Here is a 26,610-nt window from a genome sequence, read left to right as displayed (position 1 = left end):
CAACACTTCTATGCATTACTCAGTGCTCTCATCACAATGAGTGTACCCTTGATCCTCTTTACCTAATTCACCCATGTCACCATCCACCTGCCTCTGATAGCTATCGGTTCCCTATATTTAGAGTCTGGATTTTTCGCTTGTTTTGTTTAAGTTCCACGTATGAGTGAAATCATACAGTAGGTGTCTTTCTCTGCTTATTTCACTTAGCATGATACCCTCCAGGCCCACCCATGTTGTTGCAAATGATAGGGTTTCATTCTTTATGGCTGAGTAATATTCCATTGTGTATAGCTACTGCCTCTTCCTTAGCCATTCATCTATTGATGGACACTTGGCTTGCTTCCATTTTGGCTCTTGTAAATAATGCTGCAATAAACATAGGGGTGCATGTATCTTCTTGAATTAGTGTTTTGTATTCTTTGGGGAAATACCCAATAGTGGAATTACCGGGTCACATGGCAATTCTAGTTTTAATGTTTTGAGGAACCTCCGTACTGTTTTCCACCGTGGCTGTACCAGCTTGCATTCCCACCAACAGTGGACGAGAATTCCTTTTTCTCCACACCCTTACCAATGCTTATTATTTTTTTGTTATGTATATTATATATACACAATGGAATATCACTCAGTCATAAAAAAGAATGGGATCTTGCCATTCGTGACAATATGGATGGACCTAGAGGGTATTTTGCTAAGTGAAATAAGTCAGAGAAAGACACAGTATGATTTCATTTACATGTAGAATCTAAAAAACAAAACAAATGAATAAACAAACAAACAGAAGGCAGAAACAGACCCATAAATACAGAGAATAAACTGGTCGTCGCCAGAGCAGGAGGGTGGAGGGATGGGCAAAATGGGTGTGGAGGGGGTAGGAGATACAGGCTTCTAGTTATGAAATGAATAAATCACAGAGATAAAAGGTATAGCAGAGGGAATAATCAGTGTTGTTTTAACAGTGTGGTATGGTGACAGAGGGTAGCTACATTTGTGGTGAACACAGCATATGGATCAACTTGTTGAATCACTATGTTGGACACTTGAAACTAATGTAACATAGTATATTAACTATAGTTCAATAAAAATACATACATAAATAGGGGTGCCTGAGTGGCTCAGTCGGTTAAGCGTCTGACTTTGGCTCGGGTCATGATCTCACGGTTCGTGAGTTCGAGCCCCGCGTCGGGCTCTGGGCTGACAGCTCAGAGCCTGGAACCTGCTTCAGATTCTGTGTCTCCCTCTGTCTGCCCCTCCGCTGCTTGCACTCTGTCTCTCGCATCGTCTCAAAAATAAGTAAATACTTAAAAAATATAAGTAAGTAATAAAAGGTAAATGCTGCCATCTCAGGAAAATCTTTCCTGACTGCCTCAAACCAGCTTAGGTATTATTTCTTCTCCTCCCTCTGAACTAAAGGTCTGATTTAGGGCCATAATTTTAGTGGAATTGGGATTGTTGGCTTTATGACCTCTAGAAGTAAGCTTTTTGAGGGAAAGGCATCTGTCTTTCTCTATTGTCCTGGTACCCAACAGCATATCTTGTACTATAAATAGTAATGATTGCTAATAGTTATTAAGAACTTGCAACGTGCCAGGCATTGTCCTAAGCACTGTCTTTACATATATTTAACCCATTCAATCCTCATGACTACCCAGTAGGTAAGACCTATTACACCCATTTCCAAAGGGTGAATTGAGGCACAGAGAAGCAGAGTATAAAAGCAGACTGTATTATCCTGGAGCTTGGGTCCTAAAGCATCACACTCTATTGCCTAGAACTGCATCAGTCCTGCTTCCCAGATCCCTGGAGATGTCCTGCTTTACATACCCTTTCTAAAGCCCTTGGTTCAGCTTTTTTTTCCCCACTAAGGTAATTGATTCATATCCTTCCAACTACCCTCCATCTGCCATCTTTTCTTTCTTTTCCCAAAATTTAGCCAAAGTTGATTTCTATTGCTCATAACAGAATCCTAAGTGATATTCCCATTAAATCCCAATCTCCAAGGCAGGAACCAGGGTAGCTGTAAGGTTTGCCAAGCTCCACAGGGGGTTCTGACACATTCCAGGACTGGGAAGCACAACTTTGGGCAGCAGTTCCAAAACATGGAGAGAATGAATACCTTCCCGGAAGCTTGTGACATCTTCCTAAGACTTCTACATGGATTTTTACCCAGTCTATGTGGATTTTGATCCTACTCTCACTGTAGGCTTTCCAGAACACCCAAAAGTCCAGCCATGGGTAGCACTCACCTTTCCAACTGGCCTGGAGCATCTTCCCAGCAGCTCATTTTGACCCAGTCTTCCTTGCTACATCTTCCCTGGCACTCATTTCTTGGCTTCCTGTGTTGGCCCCCAACACCCACCTTGATCCCTCCTTGTGTGGACAACCCAATTACGTATACTGCTCTGACTCTGCCCTGACACTGTTGGCTAGGGCTTCCTATTCATCCTTTGGCATCCTGAAGCCACAGCTCCACATAAAATGGCTCTTTCCTCCCATCAAGCCAAACCCCATGGAGGTCAGCCATATTGGCCAGACTGGCTGACCTCCCACCAGCACAGGAGAATCAAACACGATGGGTCCATCTGTCCATCCTCCTGATACTTCCTACAGATAGGTATCATATTTTTAAAAATCCCATAAAAGAGAAACAAAATTCGGGACTTAAGCATAGATAGAAATTTTATGTTAATATCTAATCTCATATTCTTCTTGCATCAAAATACATCTTCCCCTCCATTGGTCTTTGTTGCAGATGAGAACCTGAGACTATTCTCTATAGGATAAGGTTTCCTAAAAGCCATCTCCGTGTCACCTGATTGCTTGTTCTTCCACTAAATAATTCTTGTTCTTCTAACTTTTTCTAATAGATCCTATTTCCAATACTTAATTCATCTTCATTATTCTCCTTGGAACTCTTTTTATATTCTCCCAATAGCTCTTAGGTTCAAAAAAGCTTGAAGTACCCAATAGAACTGAATCGAATCAAGGGAAAACTCAATGCTGCTATTAAATTTCTAGGGGGAAAAAGATTGGGTGAGTATACCCATTTAATTCTTCATTCTTGTTAGTAAATTCTTTCCTTCAAAGCTGAATAGCATTTGGGTTAAGTGGTCCTGTACATACTTTGGAAAGGGCAAAGAACACCCATCATTCTCTTTCTTCTCCTTTTTTTCTCCCTCCTTCTAGAAACGTAAGAGTATTTAAATATAAGTATTCAGTGTAAGTATTCAAATGCATGTGTTCCAACCGATGAATAAAATTAATCTACCTAAAGAAAAAGAAAGGCAGCCAGAACTTGGGAGGTGATAGAAATGAAAGATTGTCTAGTGAAAGGTCCTCAATCTTTTCTGCATTATAATCTTTCTTTGGAGCCATTTTACATGCTTTTTTCTTCCTAATCATCTCTCCCAAATGAAATTTTAATACTACAGATAGACTGTATATCTGTTTATGCTCTATATGTGCATCTGTGCTTTACACATTGAAAAAGACTGTGTCCCCTTAAGAACTGACGTTCCCCCCTTCCCCTTGGAGTAAATATGACCCCAATTGAGAACTCATTGTCTGGCGAGATCACTGTGGCCTTCAGAATGCTTTTAACATTTGTTCTTCCTACAGGGAGGTGGACTATCTATCTTTGGCTCCTTCTTATAGATAAGAAAGCTGCCCTTCGGAGTGGTAGATTAGCTTGGTCACAGTCCTACCCAGGGCCAACAGCAGATTTAGGGTTGAAACCCAGTCCCTGATTTCAGCTCTAGTATTCATTTGTCTATACGGTGATGATGCCATAAAATCCAGAAGCCTGTTCCCTATTATTTTAAAAAAGTACCTAATTTAGCATTTCTGAAACAGGCGATCCCCCTAAAATAATTCCCAACATGGTAATAAATAAGAGTGAAAGAGCCTTATTAATAATTGTCCTTGCTTTTGAATCCTTTTCCTGACAAATTAGTCCACGTTAAAAATTCCTGAGCTAGGGGCGCCTGGGTGGCGCAGTCGGTTAAGCGTCCGACTTCAGCCAGGTCACGATCTCGCGGTCCGTGAGTTCGAGCCCCGCGTCGGGCTCTGGGCTGATGGCTCAGAGCCTGGAGCCTGTTTCCAATTCTGTGTCTCCCTCTCTCTCTGCCCTTCCCCCATTCATGCTGTGTCTCTCTCTGTCCCAAAAATAAATAAACGTTGAAAAAAAAAAAAAAATTCCTGAGCTAGCTTTACGGTCCTCCAGCAGCTCTGACATGAGACACTCTCCTGCTGTTCAGGGCTGTGCACCCAAGAGATTGTTTTTGTTCCCTGAGCCGAAGCACATCCTGCCCCTGCTCTTCTCGTACAGACCATCTTTGTTTTCTCTTCTTGACCTTTTATTATGAACATGTTCATACATACAGAGAAACTGAAAGCCTTTTACAGCAAACGCTCATATACACACCACCTAGATTTTATAATATTTGCTATACTTGCTCTATGACATAACTATTCATTCTTCCCTCTCTCCGCCCACTAATTCAACATTTTTAGGGGCTGAATTTCCTAGTAAGTTGCAGACATAGCACTCTTTACCCCCAAATGCGTCAACACGTAAGTCATTAATCAGAATCAATAACACATAAACTTTTTTTTTTTTTTTTTTTTTTTTAAATTTTTTTTTCAACATTTATTTATTTTTGGGACAGAGAGAGACAGAGCATGAACGGGGGAGGGGCAGAGAGAGAGGGAGACACAGAATCAGAAACAGGCTCCAGGCTCCGAGCCATCAGCCCAGAGCCCGACGCGGGGCTCGAACTCACGGACCGCGAGATCGTGACCTGGCTGAAGTCGGACGCTTAACCGACTGCGCCACCCAGGCGCCCCACACATAAACTTTTCATAGGAGGGTAATACCAGCGTTATTCTTGGAATTAAAGAAAGTGAATTTAGTTGACATGTTCAGGTAGTATTCTGAGATCAACAGAATCCACACACCTCTTTAATTTCCTGCTTATGGAGCGTGCCCTCTTTTCTAACAGGCTCCCATTTCTTGACGGGGAAAAAAGTGGCCATGAGAAAGCTGGTAAAAGAGTACCTGCTTATTGTCTCTGCCTTGGCCTTGTCTATCAATTTACACGTGTTACATATGAAGGCCAAAACGTTTCTTAAAATGGCTCAGGATCAAATTCATCCCAAATAACAGGACTAAAATTCCCTCTTTTTTGCTAACATCTGTATAGTGCTCGGGAGATGGTAGAAATTAAAGACCAATTCTTCCCATATATGAATGCCAGACACTGTTAAGGGCTTTGTATCTATCAACTCACTCTTCAAGTTACTTTTGGTGTAAGACCAAGGGTTGACAAATGTTTCCTGGCAAGGCTAGATGGGAAGTACTTTAGGCTTTGAGGACCATCTAGTCTCAGTTTCAAGTACTCAACTAGTCATGGAAGCATGAAAGTTGCCATAGACAATATGGAAAGGAATGAGCATTGCTGTGTTCTATTAAAACTTTATTTACCAAAACAGTCGACAGGCTATTGTTTGCTAATGCCAATGCTACACTAACAAATTAACGTTCTTTAAACTCCATTCTTCAAACTCGGTGTCAGAACAACTTACAGTTAGCTCAAAACTCTGAGCTTGCCAGTGGCTCAAAGGCCTTTTTGTTTAATGGTGGGTCAGATCATCTCTTTGTATTTGTGCCCTTCCAACTCTTCTGTACTGGGAAGAGAGAATCATTAATTTTTAATCTATGAGAGACTGATGCCAACTTAAAATCAAAAAGAGCTAAGGCAGAAAATGGTTCAATTACTCAGTTAAACAACTCAGAAGACTAAAACACTAAGAGGTCTGATCTGCGTCCCTGAATTGAAAGGTATTGCTGAAGCATCGTTAAGCATGGTCTTTGAGAAGTCATGGAACCCTGAGGGCTACAGCAAGAGCAAAGGGACAGACCAGAAAAGTGTAATTACAGACTTGGTCGAAATAGGGAGATTCGAGAACGATTGATCGAACAATCGATGTGTCATTACCTAGGAGGACACAAGGTGCTGGATGGCAACCAATATGCCTTTGTTCAGCTCCACCAAGGCTCTTCAATTTCCTTCCACAGTGAACGGGGAGATGACACTGACTATGTAAATAAGGAGGAGGGAAGAGATACCACCGCTAAAATAAAGCTTGCTATTCTGTCCAACAAGACAGGGGGATGCTGTGTATTTAGAGCTAATGTCAAGTGAGACTATGATTTGTTAAAGAACACAGCCAAAGGTGATTGATTACCAATGGCTCAGCGTCAGCCTGGAGACGATGAGGGGAGTGGTAGATTGAGGCAAGGAGGTGGAGCCAGGAGAATACCAGTGCTGGACTGACTTTCATTAGCAAATTAGTCATCTACAAACCCGAATTGAGAAATGCTCATTAGGCACACAGATGACCCACTGAATGGAGAGACTACCGTCTTGGGATACAGAAACAGAATAATATAATTCAAAGTATTCCTGACGTAATGATAATGGACTTGGTATTTTTATTAACGCAAATGGCCATTAAAAGAAAGAGCACATTATCAAAGATTTGTGCATATTCCTCAAGATAAGGAAAACATCTAAAAAAGAGCTGGAACTCATAATAGTACATACTGAATATGAACACACATGAATATGAAGCATCTTAGAATGGGACTTAAATATTTTAAAAAATTTTTAACGTATAGTTTTTGAGAGACAGAGAGAGACAGAGCATGAGCAGGGGAGGAGCAGAGAGAGAGGGAGACACAGAATCCAAAGCAAGCTCCAGGCTCCAAGCTGTCAGCATAGAACCCGATGTGGGGCTTGAACCCACGAACCGTGAGATCATGACCTGAGCTGAAGCCGGATGCTTAGCCAACTGAGTCACCCAGGTGCTTCTAAATATTTTTGCCTGTAATACAAACCTAAAAGTAAGAAGTATAACAAACCGGGCAGTGGGGTGGGAATAGGAAAGGAGGCTAAATTAAGTACTTGACCATACTCATACAAGGATTCATATTTGGCCTCTGCAACACTCCAGGTACGGAAAAGCTAGACATAGCAAAGAAAGGCAAAAGCAAAATATTTTTAAAGGGTGGGAAATAACATCCAGGAGGAAGTACATCCGGATGAAAAACAGAAGGCTACGGGGTGACTTGGCATCTACTTCGAAGTTCATGAGGAGTCTAGCACAGTGCAAGCCAAACAGGAAGCATCATGAGGGGACAGGCATCCTGAGGCTTCTATCTTAGAGTGCAGGGAAGGGAGGAGGACAAAGAAATCAGAGGGAAGGAGAACGCTCACACTTGAGCGCGTGTCAAGATGACATCAGCGTTCATTAAAACACAGATTGCTGGGCCCTGTCTTCAAGTTTGTGATTCAGCCGGTCTGGGGTGGGCCAGGGAATCCGCACTTCTGAAAGTTCCCAGGTGATGCTGGAGCCACTGGTCCTGGGACCACAGTGGCGAATCACCGGGTTAGAAGCCCAGTCCTAGGTTTGGTCTGGGTTTGATTCAGACTCTGTCCCTCCTGCGCTGTTTGTCTCATTTCCTCTTGTAAAGTGAGAGGGGGTAACAATCCCCACGGGACTGCTGTGAGGAATAACATGGGTAAAACTCGAACCCAGTGCTCTGGGCACAGCAGGCACTCCAAGTGTGTTCCTTCTATCGCTTGCAACGAAAAGATGGACAAGAAGTAAATAAATGGGCCACATCATTGAGGGCGGACCTTTTAAAATAGGGATGGTCTGAAACTATACCACCTACATTTTTCTGACGGCAAGGAGAGTCAAGGTTACAGACCTGTTTTCAAATGTCCCACTGCTTGGCCAGCCGGGCCACATTCCCTGAGATTAGGCTTGCCCAGGGCGAAGTGTGGCTTCACTTTTCTCAGCATTATTTCTCAGTTAACGTTTAACCAGGTGAGTAAATGCAAAGCTTGTCTGTAAAACCTTATTGAGGCACTCAGTGCTTTGTACCCGCTCTCCTTCTCGGATAACCCTGGCCACAACGGAACTCTTGCGGGACCTGACCTCTGAGTCACAAAGCAGGCACACTGGGCACCAGCTACTGAGGAGGCGAGACATCTACTTCCTGTTCGGGTGTGTAAGGTTGGCCCTACGAAATCCAGCACTTTGGCATAACCATTCTGCTGCAGTCTGGCCCGCCCCCCTCCCACCTCTCATCAACGAGCGACATATCTTGGGTTCTTACGGCTGTCACGGGTTAGGTAAGGGTAACAGAGCATGTGTTGTACCCCATGACGCTATCAGCTGTTCTGTTTTCCTAAAACAACTAATTACACAAGGTCGTCTCAAGTAATTGCATCAAGGAATACACACGTTCAAGTTTGACTCTCAGAAATAAAAATCACCCGGAGAGATCAAGGGAGCTTCTCAAGAAATGCTACTTTATTATCAATCACTGTTTAATCTCCCCTTTACCTTCCTCGTTTGGTTTTAAGAAGAGACCTTCTGCCTTTGCCTCAATTTATGCTTCGGCATAGATACTGTTCTTTGACGGCTGTCTCCGGTCCAGCCCACCTGTCCTCTTGGCTCGGAGCCCCTGAGCCTCTGCATTCTGTAGCAGGAGTCCCTTATCCTCTGTTCGTGATATCACCTTGCAAATGACTAAATATTTATAGGTCCAAACATGCAGGGTCTGCATTACATTAGAAGCAGTTCAAAGTAGTCTAAAGAGAGTGACTTCTTTTTTGGAGGGTTATGTATTTTGGTAGATGGCAGTGCTTGTCAATAAGAACTTTAAAAAAAAAAAAAAAGCCCCAAATTTTTGGTTGTGTACTTAGAAAAAATAAAACTCACCTATCTAAATTTTTTTCTAACATTTTTAAAAAATATTTTATTTATTTTTGGGGCGCCTGGGTGGCGCAGTCGGTTAAGCGTCCGACTTCAGCCAGGTCACGATCTCGCGGTCCGGGAGTTCGAGCCCCGCGTCGGGCTCTGGGCTGATGGCTCAGAGCCTGGAGCCTGTTTCCGATTCTGTGTCTCCCTCTCTCTCTGCCCCTCCCCCGTTCATGCTCTGTCTCTCTCTGTCCCAAAAATAAATAAACGTTGAAAAAAAAAATATTTTATTTATTTTTGAGACAGAGCATGAGCAGGGGCAGGGCAGAGAGAGAAGGAGACACAGAATCTAAAGGAGGCTCCAGGCTCTGAGCCCTCAGCACAGAGCCCGACGCAGGGCTTGAAATCATCAACTGCGAGATCATCAACTTGCAATCATCAACTGCGACCTGAGCTGAAGTCGGACGCTCAACCAACTGCACCACCCAGGTGGTGCAATAAAACATTGGTTTTATTGAAAAGCTTTGCCCCTTTACTGCAGTAGGTCGGTCTATAACCGAAACAAGTCAAACTCAAGATGGAATCATATCAAGAAAAGAGCCTGACTGCATTACAGAGTGAACTAAAAGCTTAGGAGAAATAAGGATGAAAAATACCCTTTATTCTAGGTTGCGTCAATATGAAGGGGAAAAAAAGGAGACCCATGGAGAAAGTCTAGGATGAGAAGAACAGAAATATTTCTTACCAGGGAAGAAACAGCTTTCTGATCACTACACATTAAGCCAATTAAAAGGTAATGGGATTGATTTTTGTTTGTGGCTTGCAGAATCAATCTCATTATGTTAGAGACGTACCTTGTCTAAATGTCTTGAGTCAGGAAGAGTTTTAATGTTCCCCCAAATGCACATATGTTTAAAAACATTTATTTTCAATGAGTAAAATACGAAAAGGGGGAGGATTGTAGAATAGTAGAAAACCTCCTGAGTTTACTTTAAATCAGATTCTAAATGGACTGAGTTAGTGGAGAATGACATGGTCAATCAATATGGCTTGTTAAGATCTTCCAGATACAACTAAGACAAGATAAATGCCTCAAGCTACAAGACTATAAGACTGTAAAGCCCAGGTATGGTGAATCAAAATTTTAAAAGCATAATGAGAAAGTGAAATGCTTTTGTAGACCGAAATGAACAATTTTGACAAATAAAGGTACCAGAAAGTGAAATGGGCAGATATTTAGGGACACCCCAAACTAGAGAAGATGGGGCATTTAAAGTGATATTTACAAAGTGAATACAATTCACTAGCAGGTAAAATCAGGGGTTACCGCAATTTGAGCTTGGTCATTATCATCTATACTTGGCCGATCAAGGAAAAAAAGCTGGTTCTGGTCATGAATGCTAGAAACCTCAGTTCTACAATCCACTTTTGCATTTAAAAAAAAAAAAAAAAAACCAAGAAACTTTCCAAAATATATTATTCTACGGCAAGAGAGAGAGAAAGTAAGGCTGCACAAAAGGGAGAACAATTTGAAGTAATAGTACACAGCTTTATTTCCCTTTTTGGAAATTGCTTTCTATGATTCCATACTCACACCAGCAATTTCAAAAAGACAAATGACACCAAATCACTTAGTCACAAAAGAATTTCTACTTCTTGTATATTCTTGAGGCAATTCTAGCAGAGCTTGACTTTAAATTAGTCATGCAAGTAAATCTTGACGTTTTGGCCTTTTGGAAAGGCCAAAAGAAATTTGGAATATTCCAGGAAAAAAAAATATTAGTCTGTGTTTAAGAACCTTAACATCTGCCAAAGGCCCAAGTCACTACCCTAATAACAGCATTGGGTAAATCTGATATGCTATTAGTAATAGTTTGAGAATTCTAAATTCCTTATGTTAGTGGTCTCCATTTTTTCCCCACCATTTTACCATATATTTACTGATTGCCCACTGCAGCTTGGCGCTGGCTTCAATGCTAGGGAAGTCCATGCAATTAAGACCAATGAACTCTCTGGAGCATGTATTTTCCTGGAGGGAGACGTAGAAGTGACAAGCAGACAAGTACAAGAGAAAGTATATTAGATAGCGTATCAAGGGCTACAAACAAAATAAACAGGGTGATACACCAAGGAGATCTGATGGTTGGGGCGGTCCCTTTTTTTTTTTTTTTTTTTTTAAACCACTCAGCCTGTGTCCTCTCCCTCTTACTCCCCCAAAGGAGGAGAAGAACAATCACCAATGGCAATAAGCAGTTGCCGAAGCAACACCTAGAGCCACCTTCACGAAGCTCAGGAGAGAACACTGCGATGGAGAGGTGCTAATTTTCACGGGGTTCGGGGAAGGCTTCTGTTATTAGCTGAACTCTTATCTGAAACCTGGACATGCAGAGAACACTGGAAAATTCCAGGCAAAGGGCGGATCTGAAGATCCTGTAGTTGCAATGTTGTGGTTGGCTTGATGGAGGGGAGCAGAGGCTAGCCGGGAGGCAGGGCAGTGCGCTCCGAGGAGAATGGTGTAGGCAGGGAGGTGACCCGTACAGGAGCCCCACCATGGCCCACAGGCATAGCAAGGGGTCCTGCTTTCATTTTAAGAGCGACGGGAAGCCGTTGAAGCTGTTCGATTTTATATTTAATAATTATGATCTGGGCTCCTGTTTGGTGAACGGAGAGAGAGGGAGATGAGGGTGGGAAGAGAGGAGTCTAGGTCTCGGGGCGGAGAGGGGTCAGTTCTCTTTTGAATGTTACACTACAGGTGGCCGATGGGACATCTCCTTGAGGAGGTCAAGCAGACAGATGGAACAAGGTGTTTGGGGCCCAGGGAGAAGTCTTAGTTAGAGGTACACATTTGGGAGTCAACATTCACAGTTCCTTCCTGACCACCCAGGCACCTATTTGTTAATCAATGAACTGCTTTCAAAATGACCGATAGATAATGGTGGGAAAGGGCGAGAGAATTTTGCATACAAGAAGATGTTTTGAATCTCCTGGCAAGGAGCACTCAGGAAATGTTAGTAGAGGGCCAAGTGCAGTGGCTACTCGATAAATACGAACTCACAGCGATGAATCTCGAGAAAGCAGGGAACCGTCATTTCCCTCGCTGCTTACACCCTCTGTTCCTCATCCTCAGTATCTTTTCTCCTGGTGGTTTTGAATTCCTGACCCAGGCATCTTGCTTTGTTCTTGATCCCTGTCTTTTGGACTCTCCCATGCAGAGAACACGGTCATCGCTCCGACTCTGTCCCTAATGACCGCGTCCGAACCTCTTCTTCACAGGTTTCTGAATCTGCCTTGAATCGGGAACACTGAGTACTTATTATGTGCCAAGCCCTATTCTAGACACTTACCACATATATCCCGATTATAGCACCCTGCCAAGTAGATATTGGCCCTTGGAGTAGAGTAGACCTTCATCTCCCTGAGGAAGTAAGTGCGTGGCTCTAGTTAAGTGGTCAGAAAGTGGCACAGCACGAATCCAAAGCAAGGCCAGCTGACTCTGTAGCTGGGCCCCTCTGCCTGCATTCCCAAGGCTCCCTGGATTTTGCCTGCTGAATCCAGTGGTCCCCTCGACTCATCTAGGTCCCCAGCGAAGTCTGTTAGGGGGCTGGTATCTGTTGACGGCCAGCAAGCGTTCAAGTCACACTGGCCTGTGTCTTTACCCTTGAGCAACAGTGTTCCGTATCTGCGTGACTACAGACCCCGCCGGTGCTCTCACGCGAGTCCTCGTCGTATTCAGCGGGACGAGCCTAACCTGAGAGGAGCCCCTGGCCCGGGAGGATACGAGCCACCAGAGAGACAAAAGAAATGGGGTACGCTGGAGTAACACAGCGGGGCAGGCTTGCCGGGGACATGGTGGCTGGGAGCAGACAGGCTGAAGACTAAGAAGGAGGGTGGCTGGACTGTATATAGAAGGAAAACGTGGCCTCTTAATAGCTGGCTAAGGGGTGAGGTGGCAAAGACAAAAAAATCGTAACTCACGGTTCAAAAGAAATAGCCCTTACGGCGTTAGGTAAATGTGCTAATAAAGCGTCAGTCTCTCTGGCCGCATACTCTAACTGAAGGCTTTCTGACTTCATTAGGCATGTCCCCTGAGCATGCAGGTGCGGCACGGGCCAAAGAGACATTTGCTCACACGCTGCCTGTAGCAGAGGCAGCGGTTTCACAGCATCCAAGAGGAGGCCGTGCCTTCACTTGAAGGAGGCCACGTCCCGGGACGCCAAGCAACGTGGGCAGGAACGACCTGCAGCTCCCGTCGCACTGGAGGACCAAGGGAGCTGAAGCCGCTCCAGTTGGCATTGTCCCTCCAAGCAGCACCTGTTCCGCCAGCAACACGCAACCCTTTACCGCCGGACACCTGGCTGGCTGCACGGGCCCCATGCTGCCTGCCGAGGAAATGGAGCTGATGAATATCCATTTCAGGCGAGGTTTCATGGTAGAAATGGGATGTGGAATTTCTAGAGGCAAGCAAGCTATGAGTCCAGCATCAACCAGGTAAGTTATTAATGAATTAAACTGACAAAGGTCGGGAGGTGAAAAGTTGGTTCAAAAGACAGACGAGAGGACAAAAAAAAAAAAAAGCCACGCATGCACTATGTTCTTGAGTGACAGCAGACGGTGATGGCTTGTGGCACACAGCTCTGCTTTGCCAAGAGGTCTGTGGCATTGCCTCCTGATGCAAGTGCAACATTAAAGAGATTTGTGGATCCTTCAGACCCCGCTGGACGTCTGAAGAGTTTCAGCTGAATCCTAGGAAGAGCTGTGAAGCTAATCTGAATCTACCCATCTCCACTGCTAACGTTCCACCTGGCTTAGAGGACAAATGACACGGCTCCAAAGATTTTGAGAAGCAAAGAAGTGCGCTCCCTCTCACACGTGCACGCACACATGCACCCACACACGTGCGTACATATGCAGAGGCAAAATAGTAGATCTTTAATTACACACATCATGATTTTGTTCTCTTTTGATATGACATGCCAAGTATCAATAGCCAAGTTCTTTGCTGTCCCAACACCTAGATCAAAATCAGACCACAGCGGACTTTCCATATATATTTGTTGAATAAATGAACATATGAGCATTTACAATCTCTTTAGATTTTAAGTTCTGGTACGCAACTTTGCCTAGAGACTTCGTCTCAATACCCCTGGGAAAAGTCCTTAGTTGTGTTCTCATTTTACAAAGCATTCTTTTCATGGAGACATCTGAATCGCTCTAGCTCCCTGCACGGGCTATGATTTTTCTGCTGGAGAAATACTAAATGCAAAGTAGGATCGGAGGAATTTTTAATAGTTTGTGTCTTACTTGTCTCTCCAGACACTCTATTCCAAGCATCTCATTAAACATTTTGTACTTACCCTATTCCTTTCTTATTCCTTATCTTATCCTCCTTTATCGTTGAACAACAAAAGGACAAAAGTCATCAGGGTTGATGACAGGACACAATCAGTTGATGAATTTCAGCATCCCACAGAAGTAAAATTTTATGTAGAAACATTTATTAACTAGTGATAAGTCAGCTCTGGGTGTGGATATCTACGGACCGAAGTCTTTGAGACAGGTTCAAAACCAGATCCTGTCAGTCTTGTAGCCAGAAAGCACTGATGTTCAAGGATGAATCTCAAGGGTGTTGGAATGGGAGCCTTTTCCTCCCAATAAGGCAGATGGGACACTTTAAGTGGCATCTGCTACTGTATATTTAATCTAAGTCGTAATATCAAAAATAAGCAAAGACCCATGGACCTTTGGGGGAAGGATATTAGTTTGACTATTACAGAAACTGGTGCCAGTATAAAACTAGGAAATAGAACCTTCGCCCTGCCTTTCAATCTTGCTGGCATCCCAGATGATAAGAGAAGTGAAGGAGGCCTGGGGACAGTTCTCTGGGCTGTGAGCATTTTTATGAGTTGATACATTTTTAAGCTTATCTCCAAGAATAAAAACAGTCATTTTTCTTGTAGGGATTTTTTTTTAACGTCAAGTAAATGTGACAGAGCATAAAGGTTTGTTAAATATGAGTGTTGAGGGGACCTAGATATTTATTATTCTCTGTGTTTTCTCTGTTGGAAGCATTCCATAATAAAAAAATGATAAAAGAATCAAAACAGCAAGGAGACACCAAAACACACGTCTTGGGGGTTTTAAAAATGGAGGCTTAATTTGCCTCTGCAATGGTTAAAAACACAAGACCTCTGATTTCAAATTAGTTTGTGAATATTTTTCAAATAACACCCGATTTCAAAATATAGATTACTTAGGTGTTAAATTTGGTGACGCTTTAACAAACAGTAATGTAAATCAACTCCCAGGAAACCGGAAAGCCCTCCTATGTCAACAAAGTGCTAACAATTCATCATATTTAACAAGGTGTGTTGGAAATAGCTGAGTACTGACCTCCCCAGGACAAATGATCCTCTTGGGACGAGGGGCCTCTTGCTGTAACTGATATACTGCCAAAAAAAAAAAAAAAAAAAAAGATAATTATAATTAGAAAACTACAACACATACCAAAATGTCTTCAAATAGTTCCACCTAAGTATATCTCAAGAACTGCAAATATTTCAAACAAAAAATAAAACAAAAAGGATACAGGCACATTTTTAGACTGAATAAAGTCAGATCATTTATATGGAAATGAGTTACCATGGATGTAAACTGGCAAAATTGATTTTTTTATTCCTTTACAAGGCCAATTTAGTTTCATAATTGTTACTGGCATTGTTCATTTTATGGCTTTCTTGGAAGGTAGGAGTAAAATTCTTCTGACTATTTTAAGAATGGAATTCTACTTTTGAGTATCTAAGCAGCAAGATCACATAATAGGATTCCTGAATTTCCATGATGTCTCCTGACACATCGGGGAAGGACTGGCATTAGCAGAGGAGTGTTATTCTCTGAAATGTCACAGATATGTACAAAGACACCACTGATTCTGTGAGTGGGTAAAACCCCAAGTCCTTTCTCCTTTCCTGAGTGCCATTCTTGGCCCACCCATCACCAGGGATTCTCATCTACATGACTAATTCCCACCCATTGTCATTTCTCTTTCTTGGGTCCCTCAATATCTTAAGAAATAGTAACCCTCTTATATCTTGCTTCAAAGACAGCCTTTCAGGCTTGGGGGTGGAGGAAAGCAGGTTTGTATATAAAAATAAAATTTATCAGCCTATTTATCCATGATTTTTCTGATTACAATGAGTGATTTTCTGCTGTTCAGCTAGTCTGGTTATTTTTCTTGGAAGGAAACTACCCCAGGTGCCTGGGCGGCTCAGTTAGTTAAGTATTAGACCCTTGATTTTGGCTCGGGTCATGATGTTGTGGCTCATTAGATCAAGTCCTGCATCGTCCTCTGCACTGACAGCTCAGAGATTGTTTGGGATTCTCTCTCTCTCTCTCTCTCTCTCTTCTCTCTCTCTCTCTGCCCTTCCCCGACTTGTGTGCTCTCTCTTGCTCTCTCTCTCTAAAATAAACAAACATTAAAAAAAAAAAAAGACCAAAGAAAAAAAGAAGGAAACCACCCTATGCAGGTACCTGTGAGCTCTACCTCTTTGAAAGCCAAGCTGATATTATCCTGAGAATCTTGCAAAAGGAAGAATTAATTTTAGACCATATAAATGTATGAAAAGTTACAATTCAGTCACATAAACTATTTCTAGAAAATGTAGTAAGATAAGCAAAAATTTCTGATCTATTCTTAGGTCTAAAAATAAAAAAAGAAATTTTAACTGAGACACAGATGGTCATATGGAAACAGCGATGGAGATGATGGGATGTATTCTGTAATTATGGCTTCTCAATGCCTGCAGCTCAACGTGGTTATTTTCTTACCTAATTAAGTGTAGACTGCCCAGCTTTTGCACAAAGAACAAACTATCTAACCCTCGTAGAGACGTTTTAACGTGCCACGTTGCCAAGCTGAGTTGCCCAGGCTAATGACAATGCCTGTGTCACTTAAGGACAACTGTACCCATGTATGGCAGATAGAGACAGAGAAGGCCTCTCATCAAAGAGAAAACACGAGGAAGTATTGGCCAAAGATACACAAATAATTGTGGACGTTCCACCGACCATCCCAGTAATGCCCATGCTCTCCTTAAATCATGGGAGAGGCTGCGTGGAATCCTTTATACCTCTTGAATCAGCCCCAATACCTACTACCTGGTTTCCAACAGTGCTGCTATTAATGAGTGTAACGGGACCCAAAAGGGCCAGTTCCTGAAATCACGGAGCGTTAGACCCAAGGGGAATTGCAGAAGCCACATCCAAAGAATCCTGCCCCCTCCTCTCTTCTCGCTGCCAATGCCTCTTGAAGCCAACAGTTATACGTGGCACAGTACGGCCGGCTGCACACCATTTTTAATGCCTCGTTTGGAGGTGACAAAGGAAGTATACATGTTGTAAGACAGGAGCATTTGTTGCTAAGTGTGCCTTTGTAATTCATATCAGCAAATATTTGAACATCTGCTATAGGCCATACACCACAGTCACCATTATATGGAGGCTTTTATGATAAATGGAGAGAAAGGGAGAAGGGAAGGGAACCAGCATATCGAGTGCCTATCATGTGCCAGGGACAATATTTTATTGAATCTTCAGGAGAAATCAGAAAAAAGAATGCTGCATTATTATCATTCTTATTTTTTAGATGAGGGAATAAGCACAGAACGGTTAAATATTTGCCCGGGGGCATCGGGCTATCCTTTTGAGTCTGGAGCCCTGCTTGTTTTTCTATGCCTCAGGGCCTTTGCACTTGCTATACTTTCCACCTGGCTTGCTCTTTCCCAAGGTACCCAAATGGCACCCTCTCTCCCTTCTCTTGAATTTTAAAGATTTAAACTCAATCTTTAAAAAAAAATTTTTTTTAATGTTTATTTATTTTTGAGAGAGAGAGAGAGAGACAGGGTGTGAGCAGGGGAGGGGCAGAGAGGGAGGGAGACACAGAATCCAAAGCAGGCTCCAGGCTCCAAGCTGTCAGCACAGAGCCCGACGTGGGGTTCGAACTCACGTACCGCGAGATCATGACCTGAGCCGACGTTGGACGCTTAACTGAGCCACCGAGGCACCCCCACATAAAGCTAAATCTTAAAGGTCACGCTAAGGAGCATGGATGTCCTTCTGTCTGAAAGCGGGGTGACAGTTACATTTTTTGAGCAGGGAGAGAACGTGATCTGGTCTGTTTCAGCATAATAAGGATAAGACTATCCAGAAGATACAAGTTGCCAAATTAGGGACACCAACTATGTGCCAGACGCCTTATCTACATCTTCCCATTTAATCTTCCCAACAAACTTCCAAGGTAACTAGTACCCTTACTGAGAAAGTAGTGGAGATGCCAAGCTTTGAAGAAGCCCCAGGTCACACAGAGAATATGACGACATTGAGATTTAAAGCCCGATTTCCAGATCCCAAGGTTTGGGATTTTTCAGCCTCGCCGGTAGTTCCCTAAAGCAGGAGGTAGAGAGGGCCTGAGCACTGGCAATGCTCACTGACATTCTGGGGAAAAGCCCCCCCCCCCCAGTTTGTTTTTCTTTTATAAAAGCTCTTTGGAGACTCTAATACCCAGCCATGAGTGGGGGCACTGCCCTTTGCCTCACTGAAAGGAGGATCAGAGGAGGTTGCCTTGGAGGCAGGGAATCCAGAGAGAACAGTATTTTCGTCCCACGTAAAGGAGATCGTGAAAATGTGCATTAAGACAACCCTCTGGTGGAAAGTCAGACAAGAAGGTAAATGGATTGCAGAGGAGAACTGACAGCGCTTAATGATACACTGAATGCAGGGAAGGACCTTGAAACCATGAGAGATTGAGACGCCATTAACACTCACAGAGGATACAGGTGAAGGAACATTCCAGACAGGGTAAAGTCGGTCGCTGTGCCCTCTAAGGACCCTTTGAGGTTTAGTAAAGAGCAATGCGATAGTTCACCAATCTCAAAACCAGGAGCAGTCTGAGCCAGGGGCGACTTTGAGGGAGTCCCTGCAAAACCCTCAAGCCAGGAACCGCCGGGTCTTTTTCCTGGTTCCTGGGCAGCACACATCACTGACTGATCGCTGTTTCTCAGTGAGCAGGTCTCAGGAACCGATCTATTCGGTGCTGTTCCAAGCAACAAAAGTTGGCAAATAGGCACAGAAGCCTGTTTCCCATCTGGATAATGTGTCTCTATAAAGATAATGAGATGGCGACCAACAGCAATGGTAGCCCTATAAAAAAATGGGCCCTAAATCCTATCTTAGCTTCGAGCAAGGGTTTCAGGCGCTCGTTTTCAAGGTTAGCTACAACCAAACAACCATCCGTGAAGAAAAAAACCTCTGAGGCATATTTAACACAAACTGGAACATGTCACATCATCTGAAAGTGTCACTTCTTGGATCTTTTTTGTTGTTGTTCAACAAATACATTTCACAAGCAAAACACGATAATGTATGTCGCTTCTCGGGTGGTTCTGTGGGCTAGGAGGTGATACGATGGAACTTGCTGCTATAGCAATGTTCCAAATATGTTCTAGGCACTCCCCAGCCCTGGGCACTCTACAAGACCTGAGAGAATTCTTTGCACTGGAACCAGCTGTTTGGCAGGGGGCATGGCCACTGGGGTCCATGGAGGTGGAGAAGAGGAGTCCTTGCTTCCCAAGCAACGTGAAGCACATCGAGAAATCCAGGACTCACTGAAAGAATGTTTTACTTTTTCTTCAATAAGAAAAGTGGGCTCATTCTCTAACAGTAATCACCCCACTTGTTGGGGATGCCAAGGGAAGGCCTGTGGCCTGGGTGACACTGAAGCCCTGTCCACACCCATTCGCTCCTTACAGACCCTGCAGGAATGGCCTCTTAACAGCTTCTTCTTTATTGAGAGGGCATGAAGACCCAGGAGGCCAAGCCAGCCATTTGCTTGTGACATTGAGCCAGGGCCACCCTGCTCACCGCCCATGTCCTTCCCATTCTTCATGGGAAAAACTCATGGGTGCGAGTGAGAAAACAGCAGGTGTTTTAGAGGTCGTCTTGGCTTAACCTCACCTCCAACCTGCCTCACTGGCAGAATGTCCAGACTTAATGTGGACCGAGCTCTCTTCTTGTCTAATGGCACAGTGAGAAACCCGGGGATGAGGCTATGTAGCCTCATGATGAGAGGGTCTCAGGTGTAAGTGTGAAAAAGAAAAAAACGACGGGGTATGATAAATTGCAGATTTCCCCCACCAACTCTTCTGATTCAGAAATCTGGGGGTTAGGGCTGAGGATCTGTTATTCTAAATATTCTCCCCAGGCAATTCCGATGCAGGGGGTCAGGGGGTCAGGGTTTTGAGGTTCTCAACTCCTCTTTAGGAAAACAGGCACAAGCTGTGACTGCTTGACCTACCGCCCGGAGGGTCTCCTGGGAGAGCTGTCGGCACCAGAATCTGCTGTCTAATTGGCACTTGGCCTCTTAGAAAAGAAAGTCTCTCAGAGTATACTCAGGGAGATGGACTTGTGAACTTGTCTGCTTAGGGCATACAGTTCATGTGGCTCCGGCTTAAAGTTTAGAACGTGGCTTCATTGTTACTTTTTTAAGTGCACTTAAAGATAGCTTTTTTTTTTTTTTTTTTAAGAAAATGGAAACCAATGCTTTCTTGATGACTTCGCCAATGCTTTGTTTTGGGGTCTGATCGTGAATATCAAGGACTAGCTGCAGATACATGATACTTTGGGACAAGATTATTCTTGTCCCAAGACAAGCCCAGTTAAATGGTAGCATTAGGTTCCGAGAAAGGGAGGGGAGCGGAGAATTCAGGTGGTTAAGGAAAATCATGTGACATCACGGTTCTGACTCAAGACCCAGGCTGATCGATTCCGCTGGCCTCACAACTCGAAGCACAGTGTTTGGCTTAAAGCAAAGACTTAATATGTATTGGCTGAATGAGTGATACATGAATGAATGCACAATCTACTTTAAATAAAATATGGAGGGAGCTGATTTCTAAGGTTCCTATTCCTCTAAATTTCTAAGCCAGACATTTGTGGTTGCCTTCCCCACATCCATTTCCATCTTCTCCATTCTAACAGTCCTCCAAATTTTCCAGTTATGTGGATTACAGACGGTTGGTCCTTGACTGGTTCAGGTGAGCAGCATATTCAACTCTTTGACCGTAACGATGGAGTTGAGAATGGGTAACGCAAGTCGGTCAAGGCTGAGACTCGGTTCTAAGTCTTTGCTAAAGGTATCCGGAAAGTAAACCGTCTGCCTGCTGCTCTTGAATAAGGGAGGTAGTCCTGATGCTGTTGGTAGCTATCTGGGATCACAAAGGGAGAGCCTCCTAATAGTGATGCCCAACCTGAAAAGCAGAGCCAAGAAAGGAAGAGATACACAACTGCCTATGTCGCTTGAGCTGCTGGAATAAGTCCCTGGACCTTTTGCTTAAGTCATTGAATGTGATGGAGTGGAATATTCTGTTACCTCCATCCAAGAGCATCGCAATTAGCATTAAAACTTAGAAATCGGGGCACCTGGGTGGCTCAGTCAGTTGACCATCTGACTTCAGCTCAGGTCATGGTCTCACGGTTCATGGGTTCGAGCCCCGCCTCAGGCTCTGGGCTGATAGCTCAGAGCCTGGAGCCTGCTCCGGAGTCTGTGTCTCCCTCGCTCTCTGCCCCTCCCCCGCTTGTGCGCTCTCTCCTTCTCAAAAATTAATAAACATTTTAAAAAAACCCTTAGAAATCACTTTTTAAAGTGTGTTATTATCAGGTAAGCTAATTTTCTTTTAGGCATAATGTCATAATGGGGACTAATGCCTCATGTTAAGAATCTGATACCAAGTAAGTCAAAATTAATGTCCAGTAATCAGCAATGAAAGACATACCTATATACTTCTACACCAATTAAAAATCACATTTTTAGAACCACGTCTTATAACATGGCAAAAATGTACTGCCTTCAGTAAATAGAGGAGCAACTTAAAAGTACCAAAAGTCACTAGAGTTAAAAAAAAAAAAAAGTGTGCGTGATGGGAAAATGTGCATTCCATAAATGCTATGCTAATGAGCTTGACATCAAAACCTAAAATTATCTTTCAAAGGACTGTTTGTGAACATTTCGCAGAAAAGGCCTCGGTGGTTCCTCAGGTTCAAAATGGAGTTAACAACAGGTTATTTAAAACCAAGCAAATTTCATGCTCTGAAATTTTTTGGACTTTCAGATCAGGAAAATGCTACAGGTTTGGCATATTGGAATTTTTTTTTAAGTAGACTCCAGGCCCAGCATGGAGTCCAATGTGGGGCTTGAACTCATGACCCTGAGATCAAGATCTGAACAGAGATCAAGACCCAGACACTTAACCAACGGAGTCATCCGGCCGCCCCTGGCATATGTGGATTTTAAAAATGATCTCGTGAAGCCCTGCAAGGCCCTAAGATTCCTTTTCCAATTCATCCTTGAAGACTCATACAAATTTAACCCCTTCTATAGAGTCTTCTCTAATCTCAGGCAGTGGAAGAGGAGGATACTCTGACTGAAGCCATTTGCATTTTAAGTTAATCGCTTTATATCTTCTCCCTTACAAGACCACACATTGGAGAAAAGTAGGGGTCACAAGGTAGTCATTTTTGATTCCTAAACCTTGTTCTCTGACACGCAAAAGGTCTTGCCTGCATGTTTGCTGAAAGACCGTATGAGTGGATAGTAGTCTTGGGAATAAGATAGAGTAGCATGAGCTTGGGGATAATACGGTCGGTGAGTTTAGGAGTGGCCCAGCACCCAAACTCAAATAATTTATGGGTCCAGGACAGCCAAAAGAGCTCTTGCTCAGTGATGCTCTGGATAGATTCAGGCAGTGTGGTGTTTTTTTTTTAATTTTTTTTTTCAACGTTTATTTATTTTTGGGACAGAGAGACAGCATGAACGGGGGAGGGGCAGAGAGAGAGGGAGACACAGAATCGGAAACAGGCTCCAGGCTCTGAGCCATCAGCCCAGAGCCCGACGCGGGGCTCGAACTCACGGACCGCGAGATCGTGACCTGGCTGAAGTCGGACACTTAACCGACTGCGCCACCCAGGCGCCCCCAGGCAGTGTGGTTTTGATGATGTCGACGGCACATCTGGTGGCATTACTCCCCTCAGTTTTAGAGTTATACATCACTAGAGGCCCTCAAATAGAGCCGGGATGACTATTAGCTGGGCGTAATAAAGAGCAATTTCATATATGCCATTAGGTTTGTGTTAAACGGCCTCAGCTATCCCTTCTGTGTCGAAAGTTGTATGATTTCAGAGCAAATGAAAAAAAAAAAAAAGCACGACTTCGGTTAGACCCCCAAACCAGACTCAAAACCGATACACTAGGGTGAAATTGATAGGGTAAACATATAATTAGCAACGTGTTTTCCACCTTCCTTAGGACTCAGAAGCACTTTTAAGAGATATATTGGGTGGCCCAAGGCCTCTTAGCAAAAGGCGAAATGAATTTGAGCCAATGCCATCTTTTTGCTTCCGTAAAGCTCTCTGCGGTGGCATTCGCTCAACAAATATTTATCGGCTAGTTAATGTATGCAAGGCTGTGTGCAAAGCAGTGTGCAAAGCACAGTAAGTCATGGAACACCCAGCGCCTCTCACTACAGATATTTTGTTGATTTACTGTCAGAGTTCTTCACACTCCATTAGGAAACAAACAAACAAAAACATCCAATTACTAAGTCATTAGCGCTGCCTTTTAAAATAGAAGATCAGAGTGCAGAACATTAGACTGGAAGGGCCCTTGGAGACCCCGCACAGCCCCTTTATTTCACAGATGGAAGAACAGACTCATGTAATAAAGAATGAGGTGCCTCTATATATGCTGACGTGGAAAGATAAAAACAAGGTATTTGTGAAGTGAAACAAGCAAGCTGAAGGACACCAAGTACAGCATAAGCGCCATTTTTCTCAAAAGGGAACAACAGCAAAAATGTCTTAACGTTAGCCGTGTGTATTTTGAACACTTGGAAGGATGCGGTTTCCAAAACTGACCGAGGTCAGTTCCTGGGAAGCAGGAAAGAGACACGGAATCCGGGGTGGGGCTGGCTTGTCAATTAGGAAAAAATTCACGCTCAACCTTGTGTATTTTGTAATGTTTGTCTCTTATGCAGCTGTGTATTGCTTCTGTAAGAGAGAGAGAGAGAGATACAGGCATGTGCGTATATGTGTGTGTGCATGTATACTTAGGTAGGACATTTTGAGTGGAAGGAAAACGATCGTGAAAACTTGCAGGCTGGGGGTCAGACTTGCTTCTGGGTTCCACCCTGAATGCCAGTCCGATGTGCTCAGAGATGGAGAACATATGCTAAGTTACCGAACCTCCCTGAGCTGTGGTTTCCTTGCATGTGAAACAAGATAATAATGGCAGCCATCGCTTAGGGCTGTGGTGAGAATGTGAGAGTTCAGGCACACAGCTGGCACAGTGGCCAGCACAGGGCAGCTCTCACGGGTGGTAGAAACAACGGTGGCATCGATAACGACGATAATAATTATTCTTATGATTGCTGTGCAGAATCAGAGCCCGAACAAGGACACGTGTCCCCGGGCTGTTGGCACGGTGGGTTTCCAACCGAGCACATGCCTCCCCTCGCTTGCTGGAGAATCACTTAGGCAGATGATACTAAGGAGAGAGAAAATAAGAGAAAATGAACTCGATGTGATGACAACTGCCTGCCTTCATGAAGGGAACTGAACTGTTGACTGATGACCAGATACGACCTCTGTTTCAAAGGCATCACCTGTAGTGCCCAAACAGTTCTTTGCCATCTGTTAATATTCTTTGCGGTAAATGTCATATGATACTACAACTATAGGATGATCAGCGAAGAATGTACTTCATGGAAGTCAACACATTCATCCTTGCTGAGCAACTCTGCAAAAAGGGAAAGGAAAGGGGCTCGGTCGGTTGGGCGTCCGACTTCGGCTCAGGTCATGATCTCGTGGTCCATGAGGTCGAGCCCCGCATCGGGATCTGTGCTGACAGCTCAGAGCCTGAAGCCTGTTTCAGATGCTGTGTCTCTCTCTCTCTCTCTCTCTCTCTCTCTCTCTGCCTCTCCCCCACTCACGCTCTGTCTCTGAGAAATGAATAAACCTTAAAAAAAATGTGAAAAAAAAAAAAAAAGGAAAGGAAAGCCCCAATCCAAAAGGTGGGGAGTCAGAATGTATATCTCTTTTTTTCTATGCATTCCTGAAGTAGGTCACAGGCAGCCTGCTCTTGAGGGTCCTGGCCAAGGGAGAGGGCTGTGCAGTTCACCGTGACTTCTTCCTTAGCGGAAAAAGCAAGATTTGGGTTTTCAGTGCTGTGATGCGGGACTGCTTGTGTTCATTAAATCAAAGGCAAGAATTGTTCAAAAGGCAGGCCTACTGAAGACATCTGAAGAGATTCTCATTTCAAATACTCACAGTACGATTTCCATATTGGAGGCTGGTATTCTTCAGCATCTAGAATAAAAAAGGGAAAAAAAATCAATCTGTCAGCCTGAACGTCAAACTGTCAACATGTGTCTCCTTCGGAGGAACAACAGTCTGTCAGTAGTACTTGCATTCTGGTCCCGGGGGGCCCTCTCTGCTCATTTATGGGACAGTTCCAGCCATAAGGGAGGAAATGTACATGGCAACCCTTGTGGACCCAACAGCACTCTCTTTAGATCACTTACCATGACAGAAATCAATTGCTTAACCATTTTCATAGAGCCCAGTAAATCAAAAAAGATTTTTAAAGCAATTAACTTGATTGTACCCTCCAGTAATCCTTTCAAAGAGTATTTACTTAACTTGGCATAATAAACATATAATTTATCTCACAGTTTCCCATCAGACCTTTAGCCCATTTATTAAGACTTGAGGGCAAGACGTAAAGGGGCAAGTATGTAATATTAAATCTGGGAAGTTGTGCAACTCAACCAACTGAACTCCTAAAATGACTGGGTCTGACAGCAGAGACACTGATGATTCAATTGGAATCGCATTATCTCCTTGAATTTATTCCAGTGTGTGACTTAGGAAATTTCTAGAACACCTCTCAGCAATCAGAAGTGTCAGAGTGAAAGAGTTACAATAAAATGGAGAGGATGAAATTGTTATTCATCAATCTAGAAAACAGACAATGGGAGAAAAATCTGCTTGTGCAGTCGATTCAACAATCCCAGTGCTGACAGCTGAATTTATAATTGTGATGGAGTTATTACAGCCTTCCTGAGCATGTAGTTAAGGCCTTGGTAAAACATTGGTAACTTAAGCAGCCAGAGGGGAGAATCCTTTCCCTCAAATCACAGAACACTGAGCTGGAGGGAACATTAAGAGTCCTCGAATTCGGCACCTTTTACAAGGAAACTGTTCTTGTCATCCTGCACCCCCAAGGTATCACACAGCCATCCTCCCACTGCCCTTGTCCTTATGCTACTGTCACCAACGAGTTTCATGCCAAGGACCAGAAATTTCTCTAACCTCATGCATGGAGATAGTTTGAGAATTTTTCCTGAGAAACAAATACACTATTTATATAAAAACTAACTCAAGAGTGGTGAACTTCCCCAAATCCTACTTAATTACAGTTGTGTAGCTTAAATTAAATTCTTTCACAATTAATGCCTTGCTCTCTGGGGCCCACCTGATCACAGAGGCAACTAAATGCCTCTGAATGTAGTTTTCATTCACATAAATCTGTATCCTTAGGCCCACATTGCCAGGAACCTATCTATGAATAATCAGCCACGTAAGTGCACACACAAATACAGTGCATTAATAATGGTTTGTGTTCTTATTCAAATTTAGTTTGCCGATAAAAGTGACATTCTTAATAGTTTTGCCAAAGTAGAACAATATCTTAGAATAGTGAGCTTTTAACCCAAACAAGCCACTAATTTCACT

At 43.5% G+C, this 26,610-nt stretch overlaps 1 protein-coding gene and 1 pseudogene across 2 annotated transcripts in view; both read right to left on the bottom strand.

Annotated features, from left to right (window-relative positions):
• CHN2 (chimerin 2) overlaps positions 1-26,610 on the bottom strand; it is a 300,337-nt gene that overhangs the window by 118,788 nt on the left and 154,939 nt on the right. For both annotated transcript variants that reach the window (XM_045495183.1, XM_045495182.1), the window contains exons 2-3: positions 25,144-25,182; positions 15,163-15,218 (exon numbers count right to left, since the gene is read on the bottom strand). In XM_045495183.1, the coding sequence (XP_045351139.1) occupies positions 15,163-15,218; positions 25,144-25,182 (95 nt within the window). The remainder of the gene's footprint in view (positions 1-15,162; positions 15,219-25,143; positions 25,183-26,610) is intronic.
• On the bottom strand, positions 10,957-11,078 carry LOC123607827 (annotated as a pseudogene).

Source organism: Leopardus geoffroyi, chromosome A2 (genome assembly GCF_018350155.1).
Source record: "Leopardus geoffroyi isolate Oge1 chromosome A2, O.geoffroyi_Oge1_pat1.0, whole genome shotgun sequence".
NCBI lineage: Eukaryota > Metazoa > Chordata > Mammalia > Carnivora > Felidae > Leopardus > Leopardus geoffroyi.
The sequence above is the reverse complement of the archived record's forward strand: the minus strand, read 5'-3'. Positions and strand labels throughout refer to the sequence as shown.